This window comes from Macaca mulatta, chromosome 9, assembly GCF_049350105.2.
Source record: "Macaca mulatta isolate MMU2019108-1 chromosome 9, T2T-MMU8v2.0, whole genome shotgun sequence".
NCBI classification, from domain to species: domain Eukaryota; kingdom Metazoa; phylum Chordata; class Mammalia; order Primates; family Cercopithecidae; genus Macaca; species Macaca mulatta.
In genome coordinates this window covers 28,125,095-28,138,681 of record NC_133414.1, presented here as the reverse complement: position 1 = coordinate 28,138,681, position 13,587 = coordinate 28,125,095, and the positions used below count along the sequence as shown (strand labels likewise).

The 13,587-nt window shown below is 35.9% G+C and overlaps 1 protein-coding gene across 20 annotated transcripts in view; it reads left to right on the top strand.

Annotated features, from left to right (window-relative positions):
- Window positions 1-13,587, top strand: part of ABI1 (abl interactor 1) — a 117,949-nt gene that overhangs the window by 92,996 nt on the left and 11,366 nt on the right. For 2 of the 20 annotated variants that reach the window (XM_028826083.2, XM_015146653.3), the window contains exons 4-9: window positions 493-507; window positions 1,237-1,337; window positions 2,587-2,727; window positions 6,295-6,395; window positions 7,656-7,736; window positions 12,589-12,762. In XM_028826083.2, the coding sequence (XP_028681916.1) occupies window positions 493-507; window positions 1,237-1,337; window positions 2,587-2,727; window positions 6,295-6,395; window positions 7,656-7,736; window positions 12,589-12,762 (613 nt within the window). Of the gene's footprint in view, window positions 1-492; window positions 508-1,236; window positions 1,338-2,586; window positions 2,728-6,294; window positions 6,396-7,655; window positions 7,737-12,585; window positions 12,763-13,587 lie in introns of all 20 variants that reach the window. The other 18 variants (XM_015146655.3, XM_001103625.5, XM_077946030.1 and 15 more) reach the window with 9 other exon arrangements.

The window sequence follows — 13,587 nt, the reverse complement described above, 5'->3', positions numbered from 1 at the left end:
TTTGAATTTTAACATTTGCAGTTTATCACTTTTTAAACTATACTGCCATTGAAATAATGAATACTCATACTTGGACATTCATTATCCAGTAAAGTGTTAGGTCTTATGCACCAATATGTTTAAATAGCTTCACATCTAATGTGTTATGGTATTTGTGTTTAAATGAACATATTTTTTAAATCATCTGTGATTCGGTTGGATTAGCTCCATAGGATAAAATACTGACTTAAAAAATCATTGAGCCTGCATGAGATTGGAATAATTAAGTGGTGGTTTCCTTATGAGTATAATTCTTTTGAAAAATATGTGAAACACATGAGTATTTCCCCAGTACTTATGGATATCTTTTTCTTTACAAAGTATTTGAAACATGGCTGGAAAAAAGCTTGTTAATATGAATTGAATAACTGTAAATGTAAACCTGTCCTATCAGATATAACTTACCTAGCATTAATGTCTACTTTTTCCCCCTCTTTTTTTGCCAACGTAAAGTGGCTAAAAGCCAAGGTAAGAGCCATTACTTATCATTTGATCCACAGTATTTCCTCTGTATTGATAGAGGCTGCAGAGCCACTAAAATTTGAAAACTCTTCTTATGTCTGTCTGCTTTTCCCTGTAGGATTTATGTAGATTAAATATACTCAAATTCAGTTCAAATAAGCAACATTTAGCTTGGCTGTGTTAATATATCAAAGATATATTGACATCTACGTTTGTATAGGAACATTAATTTTGCTAACATTTATTGCTTTGCTCATTTTTCAGTAGTTGCCTTGCTTTCATTGACTTACAATTAGGAGGTTTCCCAGACATCATATGTGACTTTGTTACTGAATTGTTAGGATGAAGATGATTTTTCAGATGGGTATTTGAGCAAATTGACAAGTAAGATCTATAGTTTATGTTCATGCACACATTTCAAAAATTTGTAGGAAACCCAGTGTTTGAATGCACATAAGTCTGATCTCAGTGAACATGTTTAACAATAAAATAAGATAAACAATCCAGTGATCTCACATGTATTTTGCTACAATGTGATATGAATGGCATAAAATAATAGGAAAACCAAGTGCAAGTGGTTCCTTGACTTTTTAAACTGTAGTACCAAAGTCTTTATTCAAACTGTCTGGGAATCCTTAATTCACATTCTGATATTAAAAAAAAATAATACATGGTGTTAAAACACAAAGAGAACAATTTGATATAAAAATAAAAGCATTTCTTTCTACATTTTAGCACGGAAATAACCAGCCTGCAAGAACTGGCACTCTGTCGAGAACAAATCCTCCTACTCAGAAACCGCCAAGTCCTCCCATGTCAGGCCGGGGAACACTGGGGTAAGAATTCAACTACATTTTACAGAAGAAATTCATATGCTAAAGGAAAAGATGTTTCTGTGACTTAAGTAAGTGTATGGGATCCATGCCACACTACCTTCTCTATGTGACACTACCTTTTACAAATTCATTTTAATTCTTGTTTTCCTGAACAGAATCCCAAATGAATCTGCTGGCTTTGTAATACTCTCTAAAATCTGTACCAGGAAAGTTTTTATATACGTATAAATGGCATTGTTTATTTTTTTGTCATCTAATTTTTAAAAAATATAAATCTGACTTGTTTTAAATGGAATGATTAGAGTATTCCAAATGGTGCCTTTGCATGTGTTTACAGTATCTATATTATAGAACTTTGACCAGTGGTCTACTTTTGTGTAGTGTGGCTGAGTCCACAGCTCTTCTGTTTCCCCTATTGGTGTCTGAGACTTAGGGACTCTTTACTTTAGGAAACTATGCACTTTATTTGTAACTATGCTTCTGCTGGTGTTCTTAGGCCTCTTTATACTAGAGTAGCTCCATGGGAAGGCCAGTTGGACAAGTAGAAAAGATAACAGTGGCTTCTTCCTTCTTAATTCTTAGTGTACTAAATATAGCGAATACTTGCTAGGGCATTACGTTTCTTTAAGGTTGCTTTTCTTAATACTGGGAATATTATATTGGATTTCTTATATTTTGGTGGAGGGGTTGTTCAACAATCAGTCTTCTTTTAAGAAGGTCTTAGTTTTCATTTTTATTAATTAAACCCTCCGCCCCTGAAAAAAAAAAATGAAGTTATTAAACAGAAAAGTCGAAATCATTTATTGAGAAATTAATGATTAGAATAGAATGTATGTCTCCATTTATTGCCATATTGAGGTAGGAATAAGTTGCAGCTTCCTATATAAAGAAATTTAGCTTCCTGTTTAAAGAACAGTGGCTTATGAGTGACTGGACTGAGAATGATGTACATTTTAAAGTTTGATATTACTGAGCATTTAAAAAATTATAATTTTTAGAAATCAGGTTAGGACTTTAAATTACCCTTTCCTATGTTTTTCTTAGGAAAAGGAAACAAATTTTAGTTTTCATGTTAAAATAACAAAATTCATATATCCCAGTGAAGAATATTTTTTAAAATTACAAACTTTGTTATATATATTTTTAAATCCTGGCATACATGGTCACAAAGGGAAACTCACATATTTTTGGGAAAAATACAATTTTATCTTTTTTATTCATTATTCCTTTTTCCACTATGCTTCTTTAGACGGAATACTCCTTATAAAACCCTGGAACCTGTTAAACCCCCAACAGTTCCTAATGACTATATGACGAGTCCCGCTAGGCTTGGAAGTCAGCATAGTCCAGGCAGGACAGCATCTTTAAATCAGAGACCAAGGACACACAGGTAAGCCTTTAGGTTGAGTATTTGAACATCTCTAAAGTGGGTGTAACTGACTGGTGACAAACTCCTATGGAGGTGCTGAGTAAAGGTGAAGTGCCACTCTAATGCTAATATCAAATGTGAAAGTTGAGGGAATAATATTATATATGTTCCTGTAAATTTGTGTTATAACTTCTGTTTTTTTTTTTTTTTAAGATTTTTAAACACCTGTTTGTACTATTAATGTATTGTTTGTGTTTCCTCCTTTTGATAGAGGTACAGACTCTATCAGACTCTTTGGGTTAAGACTAAAGAATTTTTTTCTTTTTTTTGTGACGGAGTTTTGCTCTTGTTGCCCAGACTGGAGTGCAGTGGTGCAATCTTGGCTCACTGCAACCTCTGCCTCCTAGGTTCAAGCGATTCTCCTGTCTCAGCCTCCCAAGTAGCTGGGATTACAGGCCTGTGCCACCACACCCGGCTAATTTTGAGTTGAATCAGGGTTTCTGCATATTGGTCAGGCTGGTTTCGAACTCCTGACCTCAGGTGATCCACCCGCTTTGGCCTTTCAGAGTGCTGGGATTACAGGTGTGAGCCACCGTGCCTGGCCCTAAGAATGTTTTAAAATGCTCTTTTAAAAAAATTTAAGGCAAACCACTCAAATACTTTTGGAGAAAAGATTAACTATCATAGGAATTATACAACGTGATTTAAACTTTCAGAGATTGAAGGAAAGAAGATTGAAGTTAAATCTGAGGGAGACTTTCAAGAGAATCAGTATACTAGAATATGTTTTATTATTATTATTATTATCTTTTTGGAGATGGAGTCTAGCTCTGTCACCCAGGCTGGAGTGCAGTGACGCGATCTCGGCTCACTGCAACTTCTGCCATCCAGGCTCAAGCAATGCTCCTGCCTCAGCCTCCAGAGAAGCTGGGATTACAGGGGCACGCTACCATGCCCGGCTACTTTTTGTATTTTAGTAGAGATGAGGTTTCACCAGGTTGCCCGGGCTGGTCTCCAACTCCTGACCTCAGGTGATCTGCCCACCTCGGCCTCCCAAAGTGTTGGGATTACAGGCGTGAGCCACCGCTCCCGGCCTTGTATTTATTATTTTTGAATGTCCTAAAAATCAATTACCCGGTGGATTTTTTAAAATTTAGTTACAGAGTATAACATTCAGAAAAGTATCCACTTTATTAAGTATACAGCTTGATGGATGGACACACACTCATATAACTGTCACCCAGATCAGAAAATGGAACATTATCAGCAACCCAGAAGCCTCTCAAGCTCCTTCCCAGTTATTGCCTCGACCTTCTTCCCCCAAAATGTAGCCACTTCAATTTTTGAGTGCTTTATAAAACCAGATAAATTTATTTTATAACCAAATTTGTTTTATTCTTTAGTTTTCTCTCTCACGTAATAATGTGGGCAGGGAACCTCTCTTTTGCCTTCACTCTTACGTTGGTAAATGAGAGATAACTTATCAAAATGATTTATGGGAATTCCACTAAATAGGGCATATCGAGATGCGAGATGCTAGGTAAGTGGTATTTATTACTATTGCCACTGTTAGTAAACAAATTGTTAAGTTGATATCTGCAGATACTGTATCAAGTCAAGTTCTTTGAGGAACAAAATTGTTCTCTTTGTTGTTATTTGAACTATTGGATCAAAGTATAGGTTTTCTCTATAGTGGAAGCATAGTTTAATCATATTCAACAAACAGTTATTAAGTGTTGTTTCATTAGATATTAGGCATTTGCCAATAAGGCATAGTTCTTTTTTCAAGAGCTCATTCTATTAGAACAGGGATCAGCACACGTTTTCTATAAAGGGCCAGATTGTCAATATTTTAGGATTTGTGGGCCATATGGTTTCTGTTGCAATTACTCAGATCTGTCATTATAGCACAAAAGCAGCCATTGACAATACGTAAATGAATGTGGCTATGTTCCAGTAAAACTTTATTTATAGCACTGACATTCTAATTTCATATAATTTTAATGTGCTACAAAATATTATTCCTCTTTTGATTTTTTTAACTATTAAAAAATGTAAAAGACATTCTTAACTCACAGGTAGTAAAAATCGGGCAATGGACCAGTTTTAGCCCACAGGCTGTAATTTGCCAACCCCTTGTTGGAAAAAAGACAGTAATTGAAGAGGAGCATAATAAGAGGATAAATACTCATATGTCTATGATGCAGTGATGGCACAAAACTAAGTGTTGATCACCTGGCTTGAGGGAGTTAGGGAGGTCTTCACATCTAAGCTGTGTCTGTTATATAAATGGCTTTTTTCTTTTTCTTCCATTAGCATATGATAATCTAATTATAGAATGATCATATTGCAGAAGAAAATAAAAATCTTATCCAGGCATTGCAAATCTTTGCCCTTTAAATTTCTGGGCTCATTGAGCAAATCATGTAGATTTTAAAACATAATAGGGAGCGTAAGGATACATGTACACAAATATATGTTTTTACACATGTACACACATTACTATAAACAACTAGATGGCATAAGATCTAGTTGTTTGTGCCATACCTTACAAGAAGTAAGGCTTGTGCCATACCTTACTAGAAACAACTAGAGAGAGCCACGTCCTACAGCTAACAGGACAGTACATCCACAGGAAGTAGAATAGTAGTGAGGAGTTGATTAGAGTTTATCAGTAGCAACTATTCTAGAATGACCACACTGAAACTTCACTATTGTCTTTCTTTGTCATTATGCTTATTTTCCAGAAAATGTTTGTGTTATCACCTTTCTTTGAGATGAGAGGAAGTTTTCATATTAATTTTAGACTAGAATGGATTACCCTTTTAATTTACTTCCACATTATTTGTACTTTCTCTTTTGTTGTATCTGTTACATTACCTTTTCATGTCAGTTTTCCCATTATGAGCTTCAGACAGTGTGGTTCATCACTGCATTGCTCACTGCTCTTCATAGCAGGTTTTGAATAAACACTTGTTGACTCATTGTACTGTAAGATTTTGTTGGTGATAAATATTTCAGCAGAGATGGTTTTAAGTACTGTGTTATCATTATATTGGTTCCAGATAGGTTGAGAAGTAGAGGAAACCATTTCAAATATTAGGATTAAGGTTTGTGATGAATAGTTAAAAAAATTCTTGTTACACGCACACACATGCACACACACACACACACACCCCCTCCCATTCCCTTCCTCCCTCCCTCTCCCCTCTCTCCCTCCATCTCTCCTTCCCTTCCTCCCTCCCTCCTTCCCTTCCCCGCTTCTTCTCTCCCTCCCTCCCTTCCTTCCTCAGGTTCTGCGTTCCCAGAGTCAGCCCGTCTCAGGTTGAAAATACAGTATTCATGGGATGCAGACCCCGTGGATACAGAAGACCGACTTTTCATATCCGCTGGTTCTCTAGGGCCAGCCGCAGGACTTGAACATCCATGGGTTTTGGTATCCAAGGGGGTTCTTGAAAACAATCCTCCAAGAATACTGAGGGGTGACTATATGACATAAAAGGAGTATTCAGTGGCCTTGGGTGATTACAGTTTTTTTTTTAATATGTCTCTAGAATTGGTTTTTCACAATTTTTTTTTTCTTTTCAGTGGAAGTAGCGGAGGAAGTGGAAGTCGAGAAAACAGTGGTAGCAGTAGTATTGGCATTCCCATTGCTGTGCCTACACCTTCGCCACCCACTATTGGACCAGGTGTGTTATTTATTAATCTGTGTTTAATACGTGATAATATTTATGAGCTTTATTGTGGAAGGCTGAAATAAATTAGTCACATTGAGTAAAATTATTAATTAAATTTGTGATTGTTGCTAGAATAAAGGCTGATAACAAATTTAACAATGTTTTTAGATTGTTTTTCACAAAGTCTATAGGATTTCGCCAGCTGTTTCTCCTTATATATACTGTATATTAAGTAGTTTTGTTAAATAACTTTTTGTTAGCCATTTTGCTTTAGAAATGTATTCATTCCTCAGTGTCCATAGGGGATTGGTTCCAAGGTCCCCTGCAGATACCAAAATGCATGGATGCTCACGTCCTTTCTATAAACTGGTGTAGTATTTGCATATAACCTACACACATCCTCTCATATTGTTTAAATCATCCCTAGATTACTTATAATACCTAATACAATATAAGTGTTACTTAAATAGTTATATTGTATTGTTTAGGGAATAGTGACAAGAAAAATAAGTCTGCACATGTTCAGTACAGATGTAGCCATCCCCTTTTTTCCCCGAAATATTTTTGATCTATTATTGATTGAATCCAGGGACGAAGAACCCCATGGATATGGAGGGCTGACTGTATTTGCCTAGCATACTAGTCAAGAATGACATTTATTATTTCAAGAGCAAACCAGTATTGTATGATACTCCAGCTGGAGAATCAGTGTCTATAAAGGTGAATTATGTTTCTAGGAGTTTTAATGTTGCCTTGCAGGCCAGTATCTGCTCTGGTGGTTGCTTATTTTGTGACTTTACTACATTTATCTGTGATATTCAATATATATTTCAATAAAATGCAATACATGTAAAATAAGATTAAGATAGGAAAGTTATTTTACTTTCAGAAAGTATGAAAATTTCAAAAATCCTTGGAGGGCATTAAATTAGCCTCTTGATTTTTAGTAAATGAAATGGAGACTTTTTATATTGTTAAAATGTATATTTTAAAAATATGATAATGAAAAATGTTAGAAAAAAATTCTTAGCTTTTCAAGCATATTTTTGAAAAAGGAGAAAAAGCCACTTATAAACATAGGCATATTTGATAGTTAAGGCAGGTATAAATTTGGTAGCCTCTTTACCTACAAAATTCATACTCATTTGAGCATGCTTTACATGTGGGTATCTTTTTTCTTTTTATTTCCAATATATTGTACTTTCTTGCTGTTTCAAAATGTTGAGTTTTCTTTTCTTGTACTCTGACCTGAATTATAAACTATTTTATTAGAAAACATTTCTGTCCCTCCTCCTTCTGGAGCTCCACCAGCACCACCTCTGGCACCACTTCTCCCAGTGAGCACTGTGATAGGTGAGATTGCATAGCCATTGCAGCCATTGAACTCACTTTACATAATTCATAATAAACTCCTCTGTGCTAGTAGAGTGCTAGCATTTATAGTTATTAGGTTGCAGGTGATAATACAAAGATTAAAGTATTAAATCTAATATCACTAACTTCTGGTGAAAGGCTTCTGCACTTACACAGTAAACAAATATAAAACAACTTTTTCTATAATATGAAATGCTTGGTTTATAACCAACTTAATGTGTTTTTTATTTGTTGTTTGTTTAGATTTTTCTAGCCTAATCCCCCCGCCCAGCACAAGTGAAACTTAATTTGGAACTCTCTGGTATATACAACAGTCAAAGGATCAGGGTGAAGGTGGGGACAGGAGGAGAAAAATTGAAAGGCAAATGATACATGTGGGATGGGGTACTCTGAGGCTTTCCTGTGAATCATAGTTTGAAAAACTCTGATATGGCCCAGTTTTTATGACATCTCAGGATGCCATGAAATAGTTTTCTCGATAAAATGCATTTAAATTGTTCACAAGTTGGGGATGACTGGACTGAGCATATAAGGAATTTTAAATGTATTTTAAATGTCAATGTAAAAACCATTGAGTCTAGAAATACACAATCACAGTAATCTGGGTAGAAATGGATAATGAGGTGTTCAAATAAGGAGAGCTGAGTTTCAGGTTAGGTGAAATAAAGCTGTCTAACAGCATATCTTTTCAAAACATCTGCACATACCAAGGAAAAGAGAGAAAGGAGGTAATAAAATGAAGACCCTTGGCTCAAGCCTGTAATCCCAGCACTTTGGGAGGCCGAGACGGGTGGATCATGAGGTCAGGAGATCGAGACCATCCTGGCTAACAGAGTGAAACCCCGTCTCTACTAAAAAATACAAAAAACTAGCCGGGCGAGGTGGCGAGTGCCTGTAGTCACAGCTGCTCGGGAGGCTGAGGCAGGAGAATGGCATGAACCAGGGAGGCGGAGCTTGCAGTGAGCTGAGATCCGGCCACTGCACTCCAGCCTGGGCGACAGAGCAAGACTCCGTCTCAAAAAAAAAAAAAAAAAGAAATGAAGACCCTAAGAATAGAAATTGTTAGTAGAAAATCTGTGAGAAAAAAATGGCCTCAACCCAATTAATAATCAGGAGAATTAAAATTAAAACCACAGTGAAATACTATTTTATATCCAGCAGACAGGTTAAAAGGTAGAAGTTTGCTGGTATCAGTGTTGGTGAGGAAAGCAAATTGCTGGTGGGAGTTTATTAATGTGTACACTCACTTCAGAAAGTAATTTGTTGTTACCTAGTCAAGTTGAACATGTACCCTACCCTAGATTTATCAATTTCATTTCTACGTATTTACCCTAGAATACTAGGTCTCAAAATATGGTTAAGGGACCCCTGAGGATTACCAAGATCCTTTCATGGAGTTTTTGAGGTCAGAGCTCTATTCATTATTTGTCCTTTTCATTCTCATTCTGTTATAATTATATGGTGGAATTTTCTAGAAGCTGCATGAAGTATTGATAAAGTCATTGCTTTGACTTCTAATGAAATGTGTACTTGTGTATTCATATGTTTTAAAGATATATCAGTTTTAGTATCTAATGTAATTATCTACAGCTATAACCCATGTCAACAAAAGGCTTTTGGGGTTGTCTAAGAGTGGACCCTAAGACCAAAAAGTGTGAAAACTGCTGTCCTAGAGCAGTGGTTTTCAGAGTGTCATCCCCAGACAATCAGTATCTGGGAACTAGTTAGAAATACAAATTCACAGGTCCCTTCTAGGCCTAATTCAGTCTGGAAACTGAGGATGGGGCCAGCAGTCTGTATTATAACAAGCTGTCAGGCCGGGCACAGTGGCTCACGCCTGTAATCCTAGCACCTTGGGAGGCTGAGGCAGGTGGATTGCTTGATCCAGGAGATCGAGACCAGCCTGGGCAACATAGCAAGACTTCATCTCTGCAAAAAATACAAAAAATGTAGCCGGGCATGGTGGTGCATGCCCGTAGCCCCAGCTACTCAATAGGCTGAGGTGGGAGGATGGCTTGAGCCTGAAAGGTAGAGGTTGCAGACAGCTGAGATTGTGCCACTGCGCTGTAGCCTGGGTGACAGAATGAGACCCCATCTTAAACAAAACACAAGGCCTTAAGAAGAAATACTGATCAATGATGAAGTTTGAGAACCACTGTCCTAGAGATTCAGGAATTATATTTAGGAATGTTCATAGTGGTAGTATTGATAGCACAAATCTCAATAAAACCAAAATGTCTAATAGCGGTAGAATGGATAAATAAATTATGATATATTTACATACAAATAAAATAGCAAAAATGAATGACTGATATACATAGCCACATGGATGAATTTTTGAAAATATTATCAAGAAAAAGAGCAATTCAACAATATGTATAGATTCATTCTATTACAAAAGTTTATAAATTTGTAAAAACTATGTGTATTAAGGTTATATATGTGTATGTGTGTGTGTATATATATATATGGTAAAAACTATTTACAAAAGAAAGAAAATGTTTAACATATACCTTGTGGGGGTCGGAATCCAGGAGAGGAGCACCCAGGAAGCCTCAGTGATCTTGTTAATATTCGATTTCTTGAGCTGTATATATTATTTAGATTTTTTTATATACACATGTATGTGTATAATTCACATGTATAACACATAATGATGCATATAAGTCGCACACCGTTTGGCATTATTTATTTTATGATAAAATGTTAAATTCTAAAATAGGCTCAGAATTGCTAAATGATTGGCTTTTTTTCTTGAATCACCAACAAAAATAACTCGGATTCTATACACTTTTTTATACAAGCCAGAGAAATGTAAAATCCTTTTACAGAGATTTCTATTAAAAATGGTTGGCTGGGAGTGGTGGCTCACACCTGTAATCCAGCATTTTGGGAGGCCAAGGTGGGAGGATTGCTTGAGCCCAGGACAAGACCACCCTGGGCAACATAGTGAGACTCTGTCTCTACAAAACATAAAAAATTAGCTGGGTTTGGCGGCGCTCTCCTGTATCCCCAGCTACTCAGGAGGCTGAGGTAGGAGGATTGCTTGAGTCCAGGAGGTTGAGGCTGCAGTGAGCTGTGATCCCACCACTCTACTCCAGCCTGGGCGACAGAGTCAGACTCTTTACCCAAAATAAAAAACTAAAAACAAAAACAGTTAAAGACTTACTCTTTTTTTTTTTTTTTTTTTGAGACGGAGTCTTGCTCTGTCACTCAGGCTGGAGTACAGTGGTGCAATCTTGGCTCACTGAAACCTCCATCTCCCGGGTTCAAGTGATTCTCCTGTCTCAGCCTCCTGCGTAGCTGGGATTACAGGCGTGTGCCTCCATGCCTGGCTAATTGTTGTATTTTTAGTAGACACGGGTTTTCGCCATGTTGGCCAGGCTGATCTCAAACTCCTAAACTCAGGTGATCCGCCTGCCTCGGCCTCCCAAAGTGCTGGGATTACAGGCATAAGCTACCGCACCTGGCCCTTAAATGCTTATTTCTTGGCTCTCTGGAAAAACCTAGCTGTCCAAAATTACTTATTCACGAAGGCTTTTGAATAGACAATTATTTTTAAACTGTTTTCTTTTTAGAAAATGAGCATGTGGATGATTCAAATAATTAGTGACTGCCTATGACTTGGGAGTTCCAAAATGTTAGATCAGCACTTGTCTTAATGAACAACCTCTGCTGTATGGTTTTATCTAATACCTTGTGTGACCTCTAAGAATGATTAGACAACTGAATGAAGATAAACTAGGACGCTGGCTTTTTACTTACTCTGTCATTGTTTGTTGTTTAGATGGGGCAAGGAAAATAATAATAATCCCGAAGTTAACCTTGGAAAGTATAGTTAACTTTAGAGGCTTTGAACTCTATTAACGTTTTAAATATGAAACTTTTGAAATGTTGGGAAAGATGGCACTTAATACAATGTTAAGTATTAATATTTTCATCAGTTTCATTATTAACTGATGAAAAAATATATATGAGCATGCTAATTTTTTTATTTTTAAAAAGCAGATGCTTTGGATGTACTGTGGAAAAGCAGCTCTCCAGGCATGGAGAAAGAGAATAGATTTTCTAAACAAAACTGCCTTAAAATGCCATATTTTATAGAGTCAAAAAATGTTCTGCTTTTGTCAGTTATAAAAATTTAATAGGGAAAATGTATGTTAATCTTAGAAATTTGGAGGTCTACAACAAATCTGACATTACATGAAAGTGCTTTGAAACTAGAAATGGTACTTTTCTTAAAAAATGATTTTACCTAATATGTATTGATACTAATAACTGCTAATTCAATAAAAACTCAAAAATACTAGTAAATAAAAATTTATTGTTTAACTTGGATTTGGCTAGATAGAGTCTTATAATGTGAATCAAAATTCTGAAAGTTTTGTCAGTGGAAAGGAAGAAGTTTGTAAACCAGACATGAATCTACTTATATCTAAAGACTGATGCTTTCTGCCTCACACTGTCTTTTGGTACTTATTTTATTGGAAAGACAGTTTACATATAAAAGCTATATATTTGAAAATGTACAAAAAATTATATATAATATTAGCAAAGTATCATTTGGGGTTGTGTTTTTTAAAAGCTTGGGAATATTACTTATTTACTTTTACAGCTTTCCATGCAGCTGTTTTTTTTCCTCTCTGTTTTTGACTTTGGAGATAAAGTTACTTGATTTTTATCTTTACTTTTGTCTTTATTTTGTGCCTTGGTCTTGAAAAAGTAATAAATATTTCTTACTGAGGCCCCCTCTCGCTTTGTTCTGCCATCTAAGGTGATTACAATGCTCAAGTCTCTTTGTTGGTTGCCTTTGACTAATGCTTTTCAGCAGCCCCGGGCTCAGCTCCTGGTTCCCAGTATGGCACAATGACCAGGCAGATCTCTCGACACAACTCTACTACTTCTTCGACATCTTCTGGTGGATACAGACGAACTCCCTCTGTGACTGCTCAATTTTCTGCTCAGCCCCATGTTAATGGAGGTCCACTTTATTCTCAAAATTCAAGTAAGCTTGTGCTTTGCAGGCATACAGCAACAGTGGAGCTCCTTTTGAAGGAAATTATTTGAAACTGTTATTCTTGCCAGTGATAGACAACAATTGAAAACCATGCTGTTTCATGTTTATTTTTGTTTTAGGATTTTGTCCTTGAATCATACCATTTTAAGAGTAATCGCTTACCACTTTCTCTTCCAAAATTTAGACCTATCAAGTATATTTAACTAAATTTATCAAGACATGTCTATATTGAGTATACTAAAATTTAACTTTAATATGCTATTTTATTACATAAGTAAAACTAGAGAACAAAAACATTGCAGAAATAAACTGAATTTATTGGCATGTTCGAGACAGCTTAGTAATGGTAAAATTAAAGACACAAACATTGTCAAAGTTTTCCTTTAAATTAATATAATGAAATTGCTGGCTATCACTTTTAAGGTCATTAACCTATTCAGAAATGAGTTCAAAACTAATTAAAACTGTTTGTGATGCCTGCTTAATTACTCTGTCTTTGAATAATTCTAATGGTGGGAATTTCTTCTGATTTCCTTCTGTTTACCTCAAATTGCACATCTCAACACTAATTGCAATCAGTGTTTAAAAGCTGATAAGAGAAGAAAATAGTTTTAGCATATAATGTTAGGAAGTTAGAATAATGTAGCGTAGTCATTAATATCACTTTCCATATTAAGATGTTCAGTGCAAAAAAGAAAACAAAATCAGAAATGAAACTGTTGTCCACCGTTTGCTTTTAGCTTACAATTGTGCCTACTGGGCATAGACTGAGACAAGCTTTCCTACAGGGCTTTTGTGGCTCTTTCTAGAGCT